Source organism: Pteropus medius, unplaced genomic scaffold (genome assembly GCF_902729225.1).
Source record: "Pteropus medius unplaced genomic scaffold, Ma_sr-lr_union100, whole genome shotgun sequence".
NCBI classification, from domain to species: Eukaryota; Metazoa; Chordata; class Mammalia; order Chiroptera; family Pteropodidae; genus Pteropus; species Pteropus medius.
Genome location: NW_024354875.1, coordinates 42950484 through 42967171, shown reverse-complemented (window position 1 = coordinate 42967171; position 16688 = coordinate 42950484). Strand labels below are relative to the sequence as shown.

Below are 16688 nucleotides of genomic sequence, written 5' to 3'. Positions count from 1 at the left end.
GGGTAGAATCCTCTTCAACTGTTTTTCTCTACTATGCTTAGCATGCTCCTGTGCAAAAAGGAAGTACACAATATTTGTTGAATATAAGTCCCAAATGAACAACTTGTTCCAGTCAGCTCAGAGAAAAACACCTACCTCCACTTGCAGCAAAGACCTTTCAACCTATTTATAAACACTTAGACTATTCCTATGTAAGTGTGTTCATAAGTAGCAACACAAACATATGATTTGAGTCTTTCATTCTTAGTCAAATTGTGGGTTGAGAAACCTCATTTGGCAGGAAATGATTTGGCCTATTTTCTATAATGAAAAGAATTTCAGAGATGACAGTGATGGCCTGAGCCAGGTTCCAAAAATGAAGGAGTTGAAGACTAAATTCTAAAAAAAAGGGTCTCTGATTTTAAGCTTTATGAAAATGAACTATCATTTGGGTCATCTTTCTTAATTCAGTCATTCAATAAAAAAATCTGCTGAACACATATGATAATAAAAACCCTCCACAAAGTGGGCATAGAGGGAACATACCTCAAAATAATAAAGGCCATATATGGCAAAGCCCACAGCTAAATACTCAATGGTGAAAAGCTAAAAGCTTTTCCTCTAAGATCAGGAAACAAGACAAGGATGCCCACTCTCACCAATTTGATTCCTAGCAGAGCAATCAGGCAAGAAAAAGAGATAAAAAGCATCCAAATTAAAAAGGAGGAGTAAAACTATCGCTATTTGCGGATGACATGAGCCAAATAGACGTTTTGCAAAGAAGATATGCAAAAGGTACATGAAAAGGTGTTTAACATCATTAATCATCAGGTTAATGCACACAAAACCACAATGAGATATCACCTCACACTTGTTAGAGTGGCTACCATCAAAAAGACAAGAAATAAATTTAGCAAGGTTGTGCACAAAAGGGGACCCTTGCGCACTGCTGGTGGCATTGTAAATTGGTGCAGCCACTATAGAAAACAGTATGCAGATTCCTGAAAAAAATAAAAGTAGAACTACCCCATGATCCAGAAATTCTACCTCTGGGTAGTTATCTGAAGAAAATCAAAATACTAACTTGAAAAGCTATGGACACCCCATGTTTATTGCAGCATTATTTACAATAGCCAAGATATGAAGACAACCTAAGTGTCTATTGACAGATGAATAGACAAAGGAAATGTGGTACATATATACAATAGAATATTATTCGGCCATAAAAAAGAATAAAATACCATATGCTCTTACTTATTTGTAGAGTCAAAAAAAAAAAAATAAACCAAGCCCATAAATACAGAGAACAGATTTTTTAAAAATGGGATAGGCATGTAACCATGCAGTTGGCCAATCAGTAGGTCCTGCTCAGAATGTAGAGCAAGTCACACAAAGTAGAGATGGTAGAGAATCTGCTCTGGTGGTGGCAACAACATCTAATTCAGAGATTATCCCATGAAGGCTTCTCTGTAACTTACTAAATAAATACCTCCTTTGTTTTTACAGCTTTGTTCAGACACCTAAAGTATCGACTCAGGATTCTTATTCACAAATATATCATTAACTACTTTGAATTCCTGGCAATAAAACTACTCAGAATCAACATATTTCTGGCAAGTGTTCTTCATCTATACCTTGTTTTTCCCGTGCTTTTCTAGTAATACCTTTGTATAGAGCCTATGCTTATTCCCTTTTTCTTACTCTTCATTTTTAAATTAGATGAGTTGTCTTGATATATCTATTGCAAAAGGTTCATATTAGGGAGGACAACAGCAGTGTTCTAAATTATTAGGGATTCTCTCTGCTTCATGCTGGAGTTGTTCATTTACATTTGTAAGATGTTTTAGCCCTTACTTTTCCCTGCGAAAAGAAGTAGGCAGTGCCAGGCTACATGCAATTCGGTTTCTTTCCTCTACTCTGTCGACAAGAGGCCTCCTAAAAGATGGCACATTTATATTCTTTCATTTTTTCCTCTGCCTTCCTTGATATTCCTCAGTCCAGGGAAGCAAGTGTTCCACCACTCCAAAGAAAGTACTATTGGAGTTGTTCCTGAGGGGGTGCTAACTACTCTGTATGAGATTTACAGCTGCAGAAATCTGCTCTCAGGGCCTGCCCACTCCCTGAAGCATCACTACATCTGACAACTCCTCCCCAAGCTACTACAAAGTTCTAAGTGTCTTAATTTTGTTAAAGATGTTTGTTTCTTATGCTCTTTATTGTAAAAGATGACAGACATGTCTTTATTACGCCACTGACAATTTTCAATGTTTTTTCTGCAATCTAATGTTTTAGAGATTAATATTTTTTTAGTACATTACGATGTGATAATATCTACCTGGTCATAATGCACCAAAAATCAAACTACGATTCCAGGTGTGTAAATGAGAAGAGAATTACGTTTGTCTTTCGGCAGGGATTACATATATAATATTAACTTCTTAGGGATACAGGGGCTGTTAGTCCACATAAGTATTTGTTAGGAATGATTTTTGGAGAATTCTTTAAAGGCATGATAAAAACAAACCGACCATTTCTAGCCTTATAAATTATTTGACATATGTACACTGATAACCTAGTGAACAAATTTTGTTCACTGCTGGTACTAAAGTGTTAAAATTTCACAGCGAAAAAGTTTGCTCTTACCTGGATCTGATTCCGCAGTTGTTCAGCTTCCTGCCTCAACTGTTCCAATTCACTCATTTTTCCGATTTGTTTACTCCAAAATTAACACCACAAAGTAACTATAAAAAATAAAGACAGACTGATTCAGTTCTCCACTTACATATTAACTGACTTTTAAAATATTGACATATCACTTCTTTTCACCTTTTCTGAAACTCAAATGAAACAGTCAATTAGTACTGGAACTTAAACCCGTTTAATAAATATAGATCTAGATTATTTACTGAAAAATTTTATAGTGGGAAGTGATCAGAGGATAGAAATCTTGAGTTGTAACATTCGAGACTAAACTATAGAAAATTAGTATTAGAATGGAGTCTAGTGAGAAATACTTTACAATAATTCAGAGGGCACGAATAGGCATTTTCACTTGGATATCTAATAGGCACCTCAAACTTAATACTTCAAAACTGAACCCCTCAGGTCTTCTGCATTTCAGTAAATGGTAATTCCATCCTTCCAATTGTTTACGCCAAATACCTGGAAGTCATCTTTAACTTCAGTTTCTTTCATACCCTACATCTATGCCATCAGCAAAGCATGTCAGTCTTTCAAAAAGGTATCTAGGATTTGACTAACTCTGATTACGTCCACTTTGACCTTCTTGGTCAAAGCATCTCTCACCTGGTCTTCTTTCCACTGCTTTTGACTACTCTCCAGTCCATTCTATGTACAGCGATCAGTAATCTTTTTAAAACACAAGTCACTCTTCTGGTTCAAATCCTATAACAGCTTTCCTCTCCACTCCAAGGAAAGCTTAACTCTTTCTCTTGACCTACAGAGTCCCATACAACCTCTTACACACACCTCTCTGACCTCCTCATTTATCACTCTTTCTCATTCACGCTGCTCCCACCACTTAAAAGCTTTCTTGATGTTCCTTGAACACACTAAGTAGGCTCCAGCCTCACTGTCTTTACACCTGCTCTTCCCTCTACCTGAAACGCTCTTACCCCTGATGTTTTCATCATTTGCTCCCATACTTCTGCTCACATGTTACCTCTTCAGAGGGACTTTTGCTGATGGCACATGTGCACCCACCTAGGCCCATTACTCTGTCTCTATAAGACTCAACATCATATAGCATGTATTTGCTTATTTGTTATGTTTCCTCCAAGTAGAATGTTAAGCTCCTTAAGGCAGGGACTTGTTCACTTTATTCTTTGTTATCTCCCTAGCACACATGACACTTTGTCCTCCAGTAAATAAACTAATCTGAAATAGCTTAAGAAATAAAGAAAAACTTGTTCTAAGGATTTAGAATGAATTATAAAACCAAAAGGCATGAATATTACTACCTCAGGAAAAGATCAAAAGATGAAAACTAGCTGTATTCTTTCTCTAGCCGTCCTGTTTTTTTCTATGTATCTTTGTTTTTCCTTTATATAAAGTAACTTTTGCTGCTTCTCTAAACACAAGACCCAGTTTATATCTCTTTAGGTCAAGACCAGAATCCAAAATGACTATCCCAACCCGATTCCCATAGGAGAAAGTTTTTCTGGTGTCCATCCTTCATTCACTTAAAGTGTAGTACAAATAACTGTTTATTCTTTCAAGGTTAACTTTAAATTTATCAAATCGAAATATAAATTTATTGAGACTGACTGAAATGGCATTAAACTATCAAGTGGTTTGAGAACTATCATCATTCTAGTATTTCATTTCCAGTTTACTACTGTGATACATTTATCTAATTTTTCAGCAAATTTTGGTAAATTTTTTTGTAAGTCTTCCTGATAAATTTCTACTGTTGAACAATTTAGTACGTTCTTCAGAGGGTACCAGATTGAATAGATTATGGGCAATCTAGAATATCATTCTGCTTAACTAAAGATAAGCAGCATGCAGATTCTTTAAATTCACAACCCTAATTGCCCTTGCTGGACCATATCTGAGATATCCCTGACCCTAAAATCCTAGAAACTAGTTCTGATGTCTCTTTATTACCTGGGTTTCAAATAATCCTGGGCAAACAGGACTGGTGTAAGTCTCTCCTACTATGTTGCTAATGTACTAAAAAGGAGTATCAAGGGACCTAATACGTCTCAGAAGTTTTGGGCATTCAAACTACATCTCATCCACCCCTACTGCTTTCCCACCCTGCAAACTACCCACACACAAGTGACCCTCTAAAGTGGAGTGTATTTGCAGCTCACAAGACTTACTAAGGCTGGACTATTATCTGTACCAAATGAACCAGATTTTCCAGCCTGGTGCCCCCAAAATGGGAGTACCATGAATGGAAATGGCAAACAAAGTGAAAGCAGTTCCCTTATCACCACCACTCTGTGGATGGGGAACTGTTGGGAGAGGCCCTGGGCCCACATGCACATTTTTGCTGGGTGTGCCTGGAATACAAGGCCCCGGTCACTTTTACCAAGGCCATTTCTCAGGGTTGTATTTGGAAAGAGCAACCTTGAGGAATGAGACAATGTCTCCCCAAGACAAAGAGCAGGCTTGCTTCTACTTACCATAAAAGTGGCAAATTCCCCAAGCTCAGCGTTTCTGGGCTATGATGAAAACCCAATGCATGTGTGGCATCTATTTAGTCCTACCTGTGTCACCTAAGAGCACAGGGAATCAATGCAAACCAACATCAGGCTATGCACTTGCTTTGCTGTGAGTAATAAAGTCCCTGGTCTCTGATCAGGAGTCTCATGTCTTCTACCAGCATCCATAAAACAGTGACAGGCCAATTTATTAGCTTGTAACTAGGTAAAATCTCAGACTCTTTGCAATCCTTGATAAGAAGAAGGTTCATAAGATGAGGAGTCCAATGTGGAATACAGTGAATTTTGGGCTCTTTTATTTTTAATGAGATGTAACTGACATATAATATTGTGTAAGTTACTGTACACAAGTTTCATTTGTACAATGTGTTGATCTGCCACATTTATATATTACAATTGATTACCACCAAAGAATTAGTAACACCTCTATAACATCATACAATTACCGTTTCTTTTTTGTAGAGAGGACATTTAAGATCCGGTCTCATAGAAACTCTGAAGTATATAATACAGTATGGTTGACTGACTATAAATGCTATGCTGTATGTTAGATCTTCAGAAGATTTTCATCTTCTAGTTGCAAGCTGCACTTCTCTTTTACAGATTAGATTCCAAGTTTAGCACTGCATCAACAATTTTGCCAGCACCCTAGTTTCCACTACCCTTCTATTTTGTTACACTCAACAGCACCGAAGCAACCAAACATCGACTGAAAAAGTCAAACAACTGGGCATATTAATTCTACTATGAATTCATATCATCAATCTCAACCAGGCCCTCAAAACTACCTAGCAACTCTAAGCTGCTTTTTACTCACTTCCACTCTTACTATCAACTATTTAAATTCCTTTAAATTCTTTTCAAGCTTTTGACCTTTTCACAACCCCTCTTGCAACAGATGACCTTGCTTTCTATATCACAGAGAAAACAGAAGCCATTGGACATGAATGAATGAACTTCAATTTTCCACTACTAGATATAAAAACTATACAAACGTAACTGACTCATCATACTTATTCTCCGCCTTCTATTATAATAGGAGCTGAGTTTTCTGTCATTTGGGCCAATTCCTCCACCTGTCTATCCCTACCTTTTCAATAATCTACTTTTGGTTATCCCTTTTCTTAAAGTATATCAATCTTTAATTTTTTCTCCATTGTCTGACTTATTAAGAAAAGTCTCAGAGAGAAATTTGTATAATGAACACCCATAATACCCCCCATGTAGGTTTACAAAATGTTAATACTGTTGTTATATTTGCTTCATCTTTGTTTTTGCCAAAGTATATTAAAAGTCAATTACAGAGACTCATGGACATGGACTATAGACTAGTGGTTACCAGAGGGGAGAGGGGAGGTAGATGGGGTAAAGGGGGTCAAATACATGGTGACAGAAAGAAATCTAACTATGGGAGGTGACCACACAGTGTAAATATATATATGCCTTACTGTTAAAGTGCACAGCTGAAACTTATTGGATTTCGTTAACCAATGTCACCATAAAAAATAAATATTTAAAAATTTAAAAAAAAAATCAATTACAGATGAGAGGGAAGCAGAGTTTGTCATCCCCAAATACATATCTTTTTAAAAAAGATATTATTTTAAGCTAGTTATTTTTAAGAAATGAAAGACAAGAAAACCCTCTGGCCTTCCCCTTACCTACCTATCATCACAGATAACTATAGATTAATATGAACTAATAGACAAGAAGGAACCTAGAAAGGGCCCTTTGATCAAAGTCCCCTCATTGTTAAAAGTGGCCCAGCAAACATTTATTTACTAAAAATTTGCTTTTCCATCTCAAGGTGAACTGCCTTCCTGCTCTCTAAAGTCCCAAACCACAACACCCAACTCCTGCTTCTCCTTAACTCAAAATGACATACAAGCCTTAATGACCCAAACTGTCCCTGGGACCCATATGCTTATGGAACCCTCATATGTACACACGTAATAAATTTGGTCATTTCCTCCTATTAATCTGTCTCATATTAATTCAATTATTCATCTAGCCGAACTTAAGCTAGAAAGAAAATTATTTTTCCTCCCCCACACAGATATCAAGACATTTTTACTCTTAAATATTTTAGAATACATCTTAAAATATTAGGGCATTTTTCTACTAAACTATATATCATTAACAAACCTACCAAAATTAACAGTAATTATTTAGTAGCTAATACCCAGTTCCTTTTCGAATTTCTCCAATTATTCCACCAATATCTTTTTACATCTGATTTGTTCAAATCAGGATCCAATTAAGGACAACATAACACATTTGGTTATATCTCTTATATGTCTCTTCATCTAGAGATACCCACCTCCTGAGCCACTTGTCCTACAGAATGTCCCAAATTATTTCTACTTCCTTACAGTACTGTTTAACTCATTTCTTTATCCTTTTACTGCCCATAAACCGGAAGGAAATTAGATCTACAAGCTGGATGATATTCAGGTTCAATATATTTGGCAAGAATACTTCTAGGCGACACTGGACTTCATATTATAACTGTGGATGAAAAAGGGGCCTATAATAAATCTGATAAATTCAATGACTGAAAGTAACCTCGTGGGGTGATCTGATCATAAATTCCTAACTGGGCAGGTCATGGTGGGTAGTCACACCCCAGGCATATAACTTCTTCAGTAAAATGCTTATCTTTGCCTTCTGCAAGCCCTGTCCATTGTTTTTGTGCATGAAGGTTAACATACGTTTGAAATGCTTCTTTTTCAGACCTCTTGGAAGCATAATCATCCTCAAGAGAGCACGTAATCTTGTTAACTATCCTGTAATCCAATCTCTGCCTTGCTTTCTCCCATGTTCCTTACTTTCTCTCCTTAATTCCAAATGCATAAAAAAAAAAATCCTGCAAACTGTCATTCTGGGAAGCTTTTCTCAAGCTCTGTTGAGATCTTGCTTCCAGGTGTGTCCTCTGTTTGGCTCAAAAATAATAATAAAACTTTTCTATAGGTTTGGATGTTCTTTAGCCAAGTACATCAGAATGAACTTAATGTTTCTTTATGACACAATTAGTAAAGCTAAGATTGGTCAGTGTATTCAGGTGTTAAACAGCTTAATCTGTCTATTGTAAAGTTATAATTCCTCACTTTCACCCATGAAACAACAATGGGGTGGGAGGGGAGATTTTTTCACTTTCAATTAGATCTTTTCCATCAGGAAGTAATCACGCCTAACTCCCTTTGAAAAAAGGGGTGGGGGGTGGAGGATGACATAATTCCTTATTCCACATTTTACCATCACTTACAGTCCTTTTCTATCTTTCATTAATAGCTTTCAAGATTTGCCTATACATCAGTGGTCCCCAACTTATTTGGCACCAGGGACCGGTGCTCCTATTAGAATCTAATGCCTGATGATCTGAGGTGGAGCTGAGGCGGTGATGCTAGCGCTGGGTAGTGGCTGCAAATACAGATGAAGCTTCGCTCACTTGTCAGCCGCTCACCTCCCCAGCTGTGTGACCCAGTTCCTAACAGGCCAAGGATCAGTACCAGTCCTCAGCCCGGGGGTTGGGGACCCCTGCTATATGTACATGACCCTATTTCCTCACATGGAATTCTAAATTCTCAAGCCTTATTCATGTCCAGCGGACTTCAGCTAAGTTTAAGCAGGCATGATGAAAAGGGACGGGACAGTAACAAGGCAAGCGGCTGTCTGAGATGTTTCTAAGCTGCAAAATCAGAACCCTTCTGTGCCAAATGAAAGGTAGAATATGCCACCCCAAAGTGCGTGTCCTTGGCATAAGGATTATTTCGAGAAACAGCATACACAGTAGAAACTCTGAAAACAAGAGAAATTACTCCTTTGAAATGGAAATTTATATTTACAAAGGAAATCTCCATGTGTAAGGCTGTCTCCCTCCCAGTACCAGGAAGAGAGGATGACTGTACATCGCAAGAGAATCTTATCAAAAGAAAAGGCACAGGACCTTCAGTCTGCATAACAAGCCTTATCCTTATTTACCCTTGCTTTTCCTGGTAACCTCCTGTGCTAGTCTCCCTCCGCCCTGCACCTTTCTGTTGTATTTAACTGAAGACGGTTTTTAAGTTTGTGGCTTGGGCTGCACTGTTTTCCCTGGGTATCAACAGGTATACCTCAGGTATACATGTTAAGCAGCCTCTGTTTATTTTCCTCTTATTAATCTTTTATTACAGGTGTCTCAGTCAAGAACTCAGAAATATAGAGGGAAAATTATTTTTCTTCCCCTACACAGACAACTGCAAACTTTCTTTGGATGTCTGAAAAGAAAATGTCAAAGCTGCCTTAACCCCCTTTCATATCTGCTGCTAAAAAGAGGAACTTTTCACTCTTTAAAAAAAACTTCCTAGTTCCGTCACTAAGGAGAACCAATATTTTGATTGACTTTCTGTTGATCTTTTCTTCTCACTGGCTATTGTTGAATTCCTGAGAATCCCAATAAAGGATCCATCTAGAACAGACTAGCAGACTACAAACAACTTCCAGACAAACTTAGACAGTGACGTGGTAAAATGAGACAATAGGATACCCCTCAGGTAAAGCCTAATGTGATAAATACTAGTAAATTATGGTTTGAAGGTGATGATCTAAAGAAGTGGCCAATCTGTGTATTGATGAGGTCTATGTGTATATAATTTGGTTATAAAAGTTTTGAATTCTTGAGAACGATATTGTTGCATGAGGTACAGTTAAGTAAGTAGCTCCCTCAAACTATTAAACCTGAAAGTATGCTCGAATTCAGAGAATTGAAGTCCTCTAGGAGCCCGTATTTTGACTGGTAGAAAAAGTCATCTAGCCACTTTCCCTCCTGCGATTCCTTTACATCACAACTAATAAAGGACAGAAATGAGGGGAAAGTAGCAAAGCCTTTTATAAAGTTTTGTGAATTCAATGTGGGGAAAAACAATGAGAGTAATGGCAGGAGAAAGAAAACCAGTAAAACAGTCACCCACTACTTAAGAAATCCTCCACTGGGTGCACCCAGGCAGACTAACTGCAGCATAAACAAATTCAGTGTCCTCCTTATTTACAGTTTAAAATAATTAAGAGCCCAACCTGAGCAGGGAGTAACCAAAATATATTCTCTCACTGATTACTTTCCTGGAATTAAGAACCAAAAAAGAAAATGGTTATTAATTCCATTAATATAGCAATCCATTTTCTATGTATACAGGTTATATGCATAACAGAAAATTGAGTGAGTGGGCCTTCTCCTAAGGATTCAGACCCAGGGAACGGCCCCAAAGCTGAAGACAAAGAGACATCAGGTGAACTACTTTTTCTTTTTTAAAAAATGCTTCCAACATATGGGAGCAGAATCACCCTCAGGGCTTACTAAACAGCCCAACGGTCTGCTGCACACTTACACTCACACAACTGTTGACAATGATATTTACAATCATCCCTACATACAAGAAGACTAAGAGAAGAGAAAGGGTTGGCTACAAGGGGAGCAACTTCAGGGTATTCATGATGAGGAGGGTTCCCCCTGCCCCCAAGAGAGAGGAAGTAAAAAATAAAAAACCAAGCCACGATTGTGAAAAGACAGTCACAAGCTAAAATGCAAATAAAGGATAAGAATCTAGAATTTAAAAGCAATCTCTCCAAACAAATAATAAAGACTAATGATCCAATAGAGAAATGTACACAGATATGAGTCAGCAAATTACAGCAAAAACTATGGAGGCCAATGCATAAATGAAAAGACACTCGACTTCAGTAATGGGGGAAATGCAAATAAAAAATGATTTCATACCTATTAGATTGACAAAATTTTTTATCTCAACCAGAGTTGGCACAGTTGTGGGAAAATGGTAACTCATATTCTGGTGGGGCAACTTTAGGAAGCAATTTGGCAATACCTAATAACGGCGATAATATCTTTCAATCTGACAATTTTTAATTCCCTTTCTGGGTATATAAGCCCTGAAAGAAACTCAAGTACATGTGCTCATGTGCTCAAGAGCACATACAGAACTACTTGTAATAGCAATAAACTAGAACACTAATGTCCACCACCAGAAGAATGGATAACTGTAGTGTTTTCACAAAGAATTATTATACAGTAGTGAAAACAAATGAACTACAGATATATACAACACAGAAGCTGAAAAATAATGTTGAAAAGAGAAAAAAAGTAAACTGAGAAGACTCATACCAGCAAAATATACTCTTTTTAAAACTCGAAAACAACTAAAACTAAATAATATATTGTTTAGGAATGCATATGTAATAAAATTTTTTTTAAAGCAAAGAAATGATATGTAATAAAACTTTTGTAATAAAACTTTTTTTAAAGCAAAGAAATGATAAAGCAGAATAAGGGAGTAGCACACAAGTAGTTGCAGATAACCGTTAATTTTCAGAATCGTGAGTGCATATTTTATTTGCAGGTGTTTATTTATGTATTATCAATAAGCAGATAAATGTAAATATATAAAAGTGAGTCACACACGAACCCAAGATGAATATATTCGTAATGAATCCAACTCTTGTACCCATTAATTTAAAAAGGAGGCCATTAGACTGAAGTGGTTCTAACACCAAAGCAAACTAAAACCTAGACCTATAAATGCCTCAAGATTAAGAAATCATAACCTAAGGACAGCCAATCACAGCCAAGTAGGCTTTCCAAACAAGGCAACCACAGAAGCTATGGCCAATCAATTAATTTCCTTGCTTTGTGTCCTCCTCTTCTCTACAAAAGTCTTGCCCCTACCTCTAGCGGTGGAGCACTCCATCTTCAATTAGGTATTGCCCAATCCAAACAGATTTTTGCTCAAAAAACTAAAAATTTTAATATGCCTTAATTTATCTCTTAACACAGCTGAAATCTACCAGGAACCATAAAATAAATGAAATAAAGACAAAAAGAAACTGAAGCTTAGACAGATTAAATAACTTGCTAAGATTAGAGGCAGAATTGGGGACTGCACCTAAGCATGGATGACTCTGGAACCCAGACTCTCAAGTACTCTGCTACATCGCCACCTTTTCAAAGGGCGTCTCGTTAGACCTCTCTGCTGAGTCTGACTGATGATCCTTCAAACTTTACTCCCACAGCTTTCACAACCCCACATTGCCTAGATCCTCCATATACTTCACTGTATTCCTGATCCGTATCTTTCTGGGATCTTCCCTCCAATCCCCATTCATTTCTTAAATATTTGTTTCCCAAGGTCTATCTTCAGACAGCTAGTTAAGAAATTTCCCTCCTGGAATAAAGGAAAGATATAGAGTAATATGAGATATATATTAGCCATCTCTATCTTTCTTTCAGAAAAAATAAACATCAGAAGAGTATGGTATAATAGTTAAGGAATTTTATCACTGGTGATTTTTACTCAAGATCAAATTGGAGCTGTTTATCACAAACTCTGAAGTGGTAATGAAATTGCCGACTAAAGCAATTTTAAACTAATAATTTGACAGAAATTAGACAGCATATCAGTTATCTTTTAAAAGTTCAGCTATACCAGTTACAAATATCAAAAAATACCAATGATCCATTGTATCCAAACCAATTTGTTCAATGAAAAAAAATATGTAGCTGCATAATTCAAACCGCCTTCTCCCTCCACTTCTTAAAATGTCCACAGAATTTTTTACTACAGCAAGGCATTATATTACCGTTAGTGAATAGCTGTTTTAATCCATGAGACAAGGAAATATAAGTATCTCAGCTATTGATAATTTTCATACTGATCATGAAAGCATATGACAGGAAAGAATATTTTAAAATATTTAAAAACTACTTTTGCTTACGAAGTGTATTGATCAGAAAAGTTAATTTCAAGTTTGTTATTATAATTAAATAATGTTTTACTTTTTTCATTGCAATCCTGACTTATAATTCCTATACTTTGTAAAAACCCATAATTAATTATGTTAGGTAAAACTTTTATGATGATTCTTACCAAAGAATTTAAATACGCACAAGCTACTCATCCCCAGTATTCCATCTACAGATATTCCCATGTGGCTTTTTTTCTCAAGAAGTTAGCCCAAAACCTAGATCTGCATGGGTGAATGGATAAGAGAGGAAAATAGAGATGCTGAAACTGTAGCATAGGTATTGTTTTGGTTGGGGTTTTTGTTTTGTTTTGTTTTATTTTTTGCTACCAAATTTCTCATCACATTGAACATTTTTAAGTGCTCTGAAAGTAAAACAATTCAGCCTCTTGTAAACTGAAGGCAGTCCATTTATCTATATTCCAGAAAATAAATAAGATGCTGCTCTTATGTCTGTTTCCCTTCTCCTAAACTTGTATGTTCTGGCATAGCTCATTCTTTCACCAAACGTTTACTGAATGCCTATTATGTGCCAACTGGGGCTACATATGAATAAGACACAGGCCCAGCTCTCCGGGAGTTTACAGTCTAAGGAAAACATTTAAGTGCATAGTCACACAGGTCCATAATCCATTACCCTAAGCCCTAGGGCCAGGCACATTTCAGAATTTGGAAGTCTTCAGAGTTTAAAAAAGTATTTTAATCATATATAGTGTAATGCCCCAACTGGACCCTGGGGAAGCACCCCACATAATCAAGGAGTACTCCTGCAGCAAATGTAAGTAAATTCACAACTAGGTGGGAAAAAACAGACTAGCAAGTTTCATTATAAGTTCAAATCACATACAGTTTTGCCATTAAATGATTTCTGAAAAAAAAAAAAACCCTGCAGTTTTCAAAGTGTTTTGGATCTCCAAACTGTGGATAAGAGATTGTTGACCTGTAACATATAAAAAGAGGATTACCTGGTACAAAGGACGATGACCCCTGAACTTAAAAGATAACAAGCAGGAGTTAGCCAACCAAGACACGACATTTACTGAGCACTTATTATGTGCCATGCGCTGTTCCAAACCTTACCCAAGTTCACACAGGCTAATAGTTGGAATATAACCATACTTACTGTGTGATCCCAGAAATTGTTTAACTTGAGTCTAACTTCTCTCATTTGTACAATGGGGACATTAATACCTACCCACGGGGATTAAATAATACACATTTCTGGGGATTAAATAATACACATTTACAAAATGTCCTTAGAACTTTACGTCAGAGCTAATTTGGCCCAACAAGAGCAGAGTATGAAGAAGCTATAACCATAAACGCTATTCAGGCCAATATTTATAGCTATTGGTGGGCTAACAGATATAACACGATTGCTATTTAAACAAAAAAGGAAAATAAAATTATTATTACCAAAAATAATTCTCTTCATGGTCTTAGCATCCCTGTTACTCTGCAACGTAACCACTTCTTCCTCTGCTTAACTCCCTGAAAAGCACTGAGGCTTCCTCTCTCACTTTAGAGGCTGTGTTCTTCTGTTTGCTGGGAGAGGACATAAACCATTCCTACCCCACACGGACTGCTCCACGTAGACCAAGATGTCTAATGAAGGTGTAGGAAGAAGGAGAAAGATTCCAAGGGGGGAGAGAGGATGGGAGAAAAAATATCCAATCATGTGAAGGGCTTTCTCAAACTACACCCAGCTTCTGAAGATTTCAAAGCCTGACGGCACCTTGCCCATCCCCACTACAATGTCTACATTGAGGCACTATTATTAATGCTATATCTTTTAGGAATGTAAGGGAAGAAACAGTGATAACCACTAATTTAACCAAACAGCTAACCAGTGGTTCTCAAACACCACTTAGAAACTTGTTAGAAATTCAAATTTTTAGGCCCTTTCTCAGGCCTAAAATATAAGAAACTCTGAGGGTGGAAGCAAGCAAACTGCTTAACAAACACTCCAGGTGATTCTGCTGATGCCTCCTAGAGTTTGAGAACTGCAAATCTGAATTCCCGTTTACACAAGGAAACAAATCTAAAGCCATTCGATTGGAGGAAAGTTCAAGAATGTATGTTCTTACATTAAGAAGTTCTCCAAAAAGCTAAATGGCATTTATATTACCTTCCTGGTCAAACATCTAAATAATTCTAAAAAATAAAGATATTAAATGGAATACATAAATCATTCCCATTCTTATTGGTTTTAAAATGAGAATTATTCCCCATTTCTGAATTGTAAATTTTTTTCCTGAAGGATGGCTTTGGCATGGGAAAGAGGCAATAGAGAAAAAAGAGAAGTTCCCATAAAAATTTCCTATTTCTCAACACTCACGAAATGTTTTTACAAAGAAATCATGACAATTCCTTTGCATATTTCAGGTATCATCATCCCTTCCCTCAAGGGAAACAAAGAATCTGGCAAAATCCTGATGGGGGCGGAGGGTGGGAGATGGACGGGAGGCAGCCATTACTTCCTTTAAAATAATCTATTTGTATTTGGTCTTACTTTACTCTTTAAGAAAAAGGATGAAATAAACACCGGGGTTGGAAAGGATGGCCTAGGAATCAAGCTATCTTCTACCTTGAAATATCCACGCCACCTAAAAAGAGAGATACTTGAAAAAAAAATTTTGTTTTAAGACTTAAATGCATTAATCTTTGTTACAGTAGCAAAATATATGAGAAAATACCTACTTAAAAAAATGTTTCATGTAGTTATGGCATTAACTAAAAGAGGAACTTGGATTCTGAAATTCCAAAAGCGATTTTTATGTATTTTTCTTTTTTAAGAAAAGAACTTGTGATTGAGTTTTCTTAATAAGACACACGATCAGTCCAATATAGTAATAAATCAATCAACAAGAAAAAAAGTTTTTTATCCAGTTATCATAAATGAATCTACCTGGGGTATACACTTTAGATAATAACTGGGGTTTTGTCATTGGCCGGGATATGTCACTGTTGAAGAAATCTAAACTGAGAGGGTAAATTCCATGACCCGAAAAAAGTCATGCATTAAAAATAAAAAATAGGAATTTTGGAATTAAAAGCAAATGGACTTCGCTGTTTCATTCCTACACATTTTTATATTTGTGTTTTATAAATGAAATGTGTGTGACATCTGCAATGTTTTAGACTATTTGCCGTTTATAAAAGATCAGTGTTTAATCATAAGATGCTTATGTAAGTTTATTTTTTAAATTAAAAATTAAACTATCCTTTAAGTCAAAAGAAGGGAAAGGGGGAAGAAGTCTTTAAGGCAACGCTAACAAAACCTAAAATTACAGTAATATCAGGTGCTACATGAAAACGTGATGCAGAGAGCATGTTTTAAATACAGAATGGATATGTTTCTACTTTTTTAGTATATCCTTTTTAAATTCCTACATACATGTATGGATATACACGCTGGAAGCTTTAAATGAATAGGTCCAGCTTTTTTTTCTAGTTAACATTTTAGGTTAGGAAAGCTTTCAATAAGATTTATTTTCCTGCATTATTCCTATTATTTTTAACCATAACCCTATAAAGTACATAGAAATGACACTACTGTCAATCTAAATCATCCTGTGATCGATGCTTCCACTCAATAAACATGTATTTAACATCTACCCTACACTAGGCACAGGAACAGACCCACCCCAATCAGAAAAGAAGTTAGAATAATTAAATTAGGATGTTTAAGTGCTATAATAGAGCACATAAAGTGTTATGTCACCAACA

The 16688-nt window shown here is 36.4% G+C and overlaps 1 protein-coding gene across 2 annotated transcripts in view; it reads right to left on the bottom strand.

The window, feature by feature from the left end:
* Positions 1-16688, bottom strand: part of GNB4 (G protein subunit beta 4) — a 44539-nt gene that overhangs the window by 17979 nt on the left and 9872 nt on the right. Inside the window, exons 1-2 of one of the 2 annotated variants that reach the window (XM_039855732.1) lie at positions 5133-5153; positions 2623-2720 (exon numbers count right to left, since the gene is read on the bottom strand). In XM_039855732.1, the coding sequence (XP_039711666.1) occupies positions 2623-2679 (57 nt within the window). In that variant the 5' untranslated portion in view covers positions 2680-2720; positions 5133-5153. Of the gene's footprint in view, positions 1-2622; positions 2721-5132; positions 5154-16688 lie in introns of those variants that run through there. The other variant, XM_039855731.1, reaches the window with a different exon arrangement.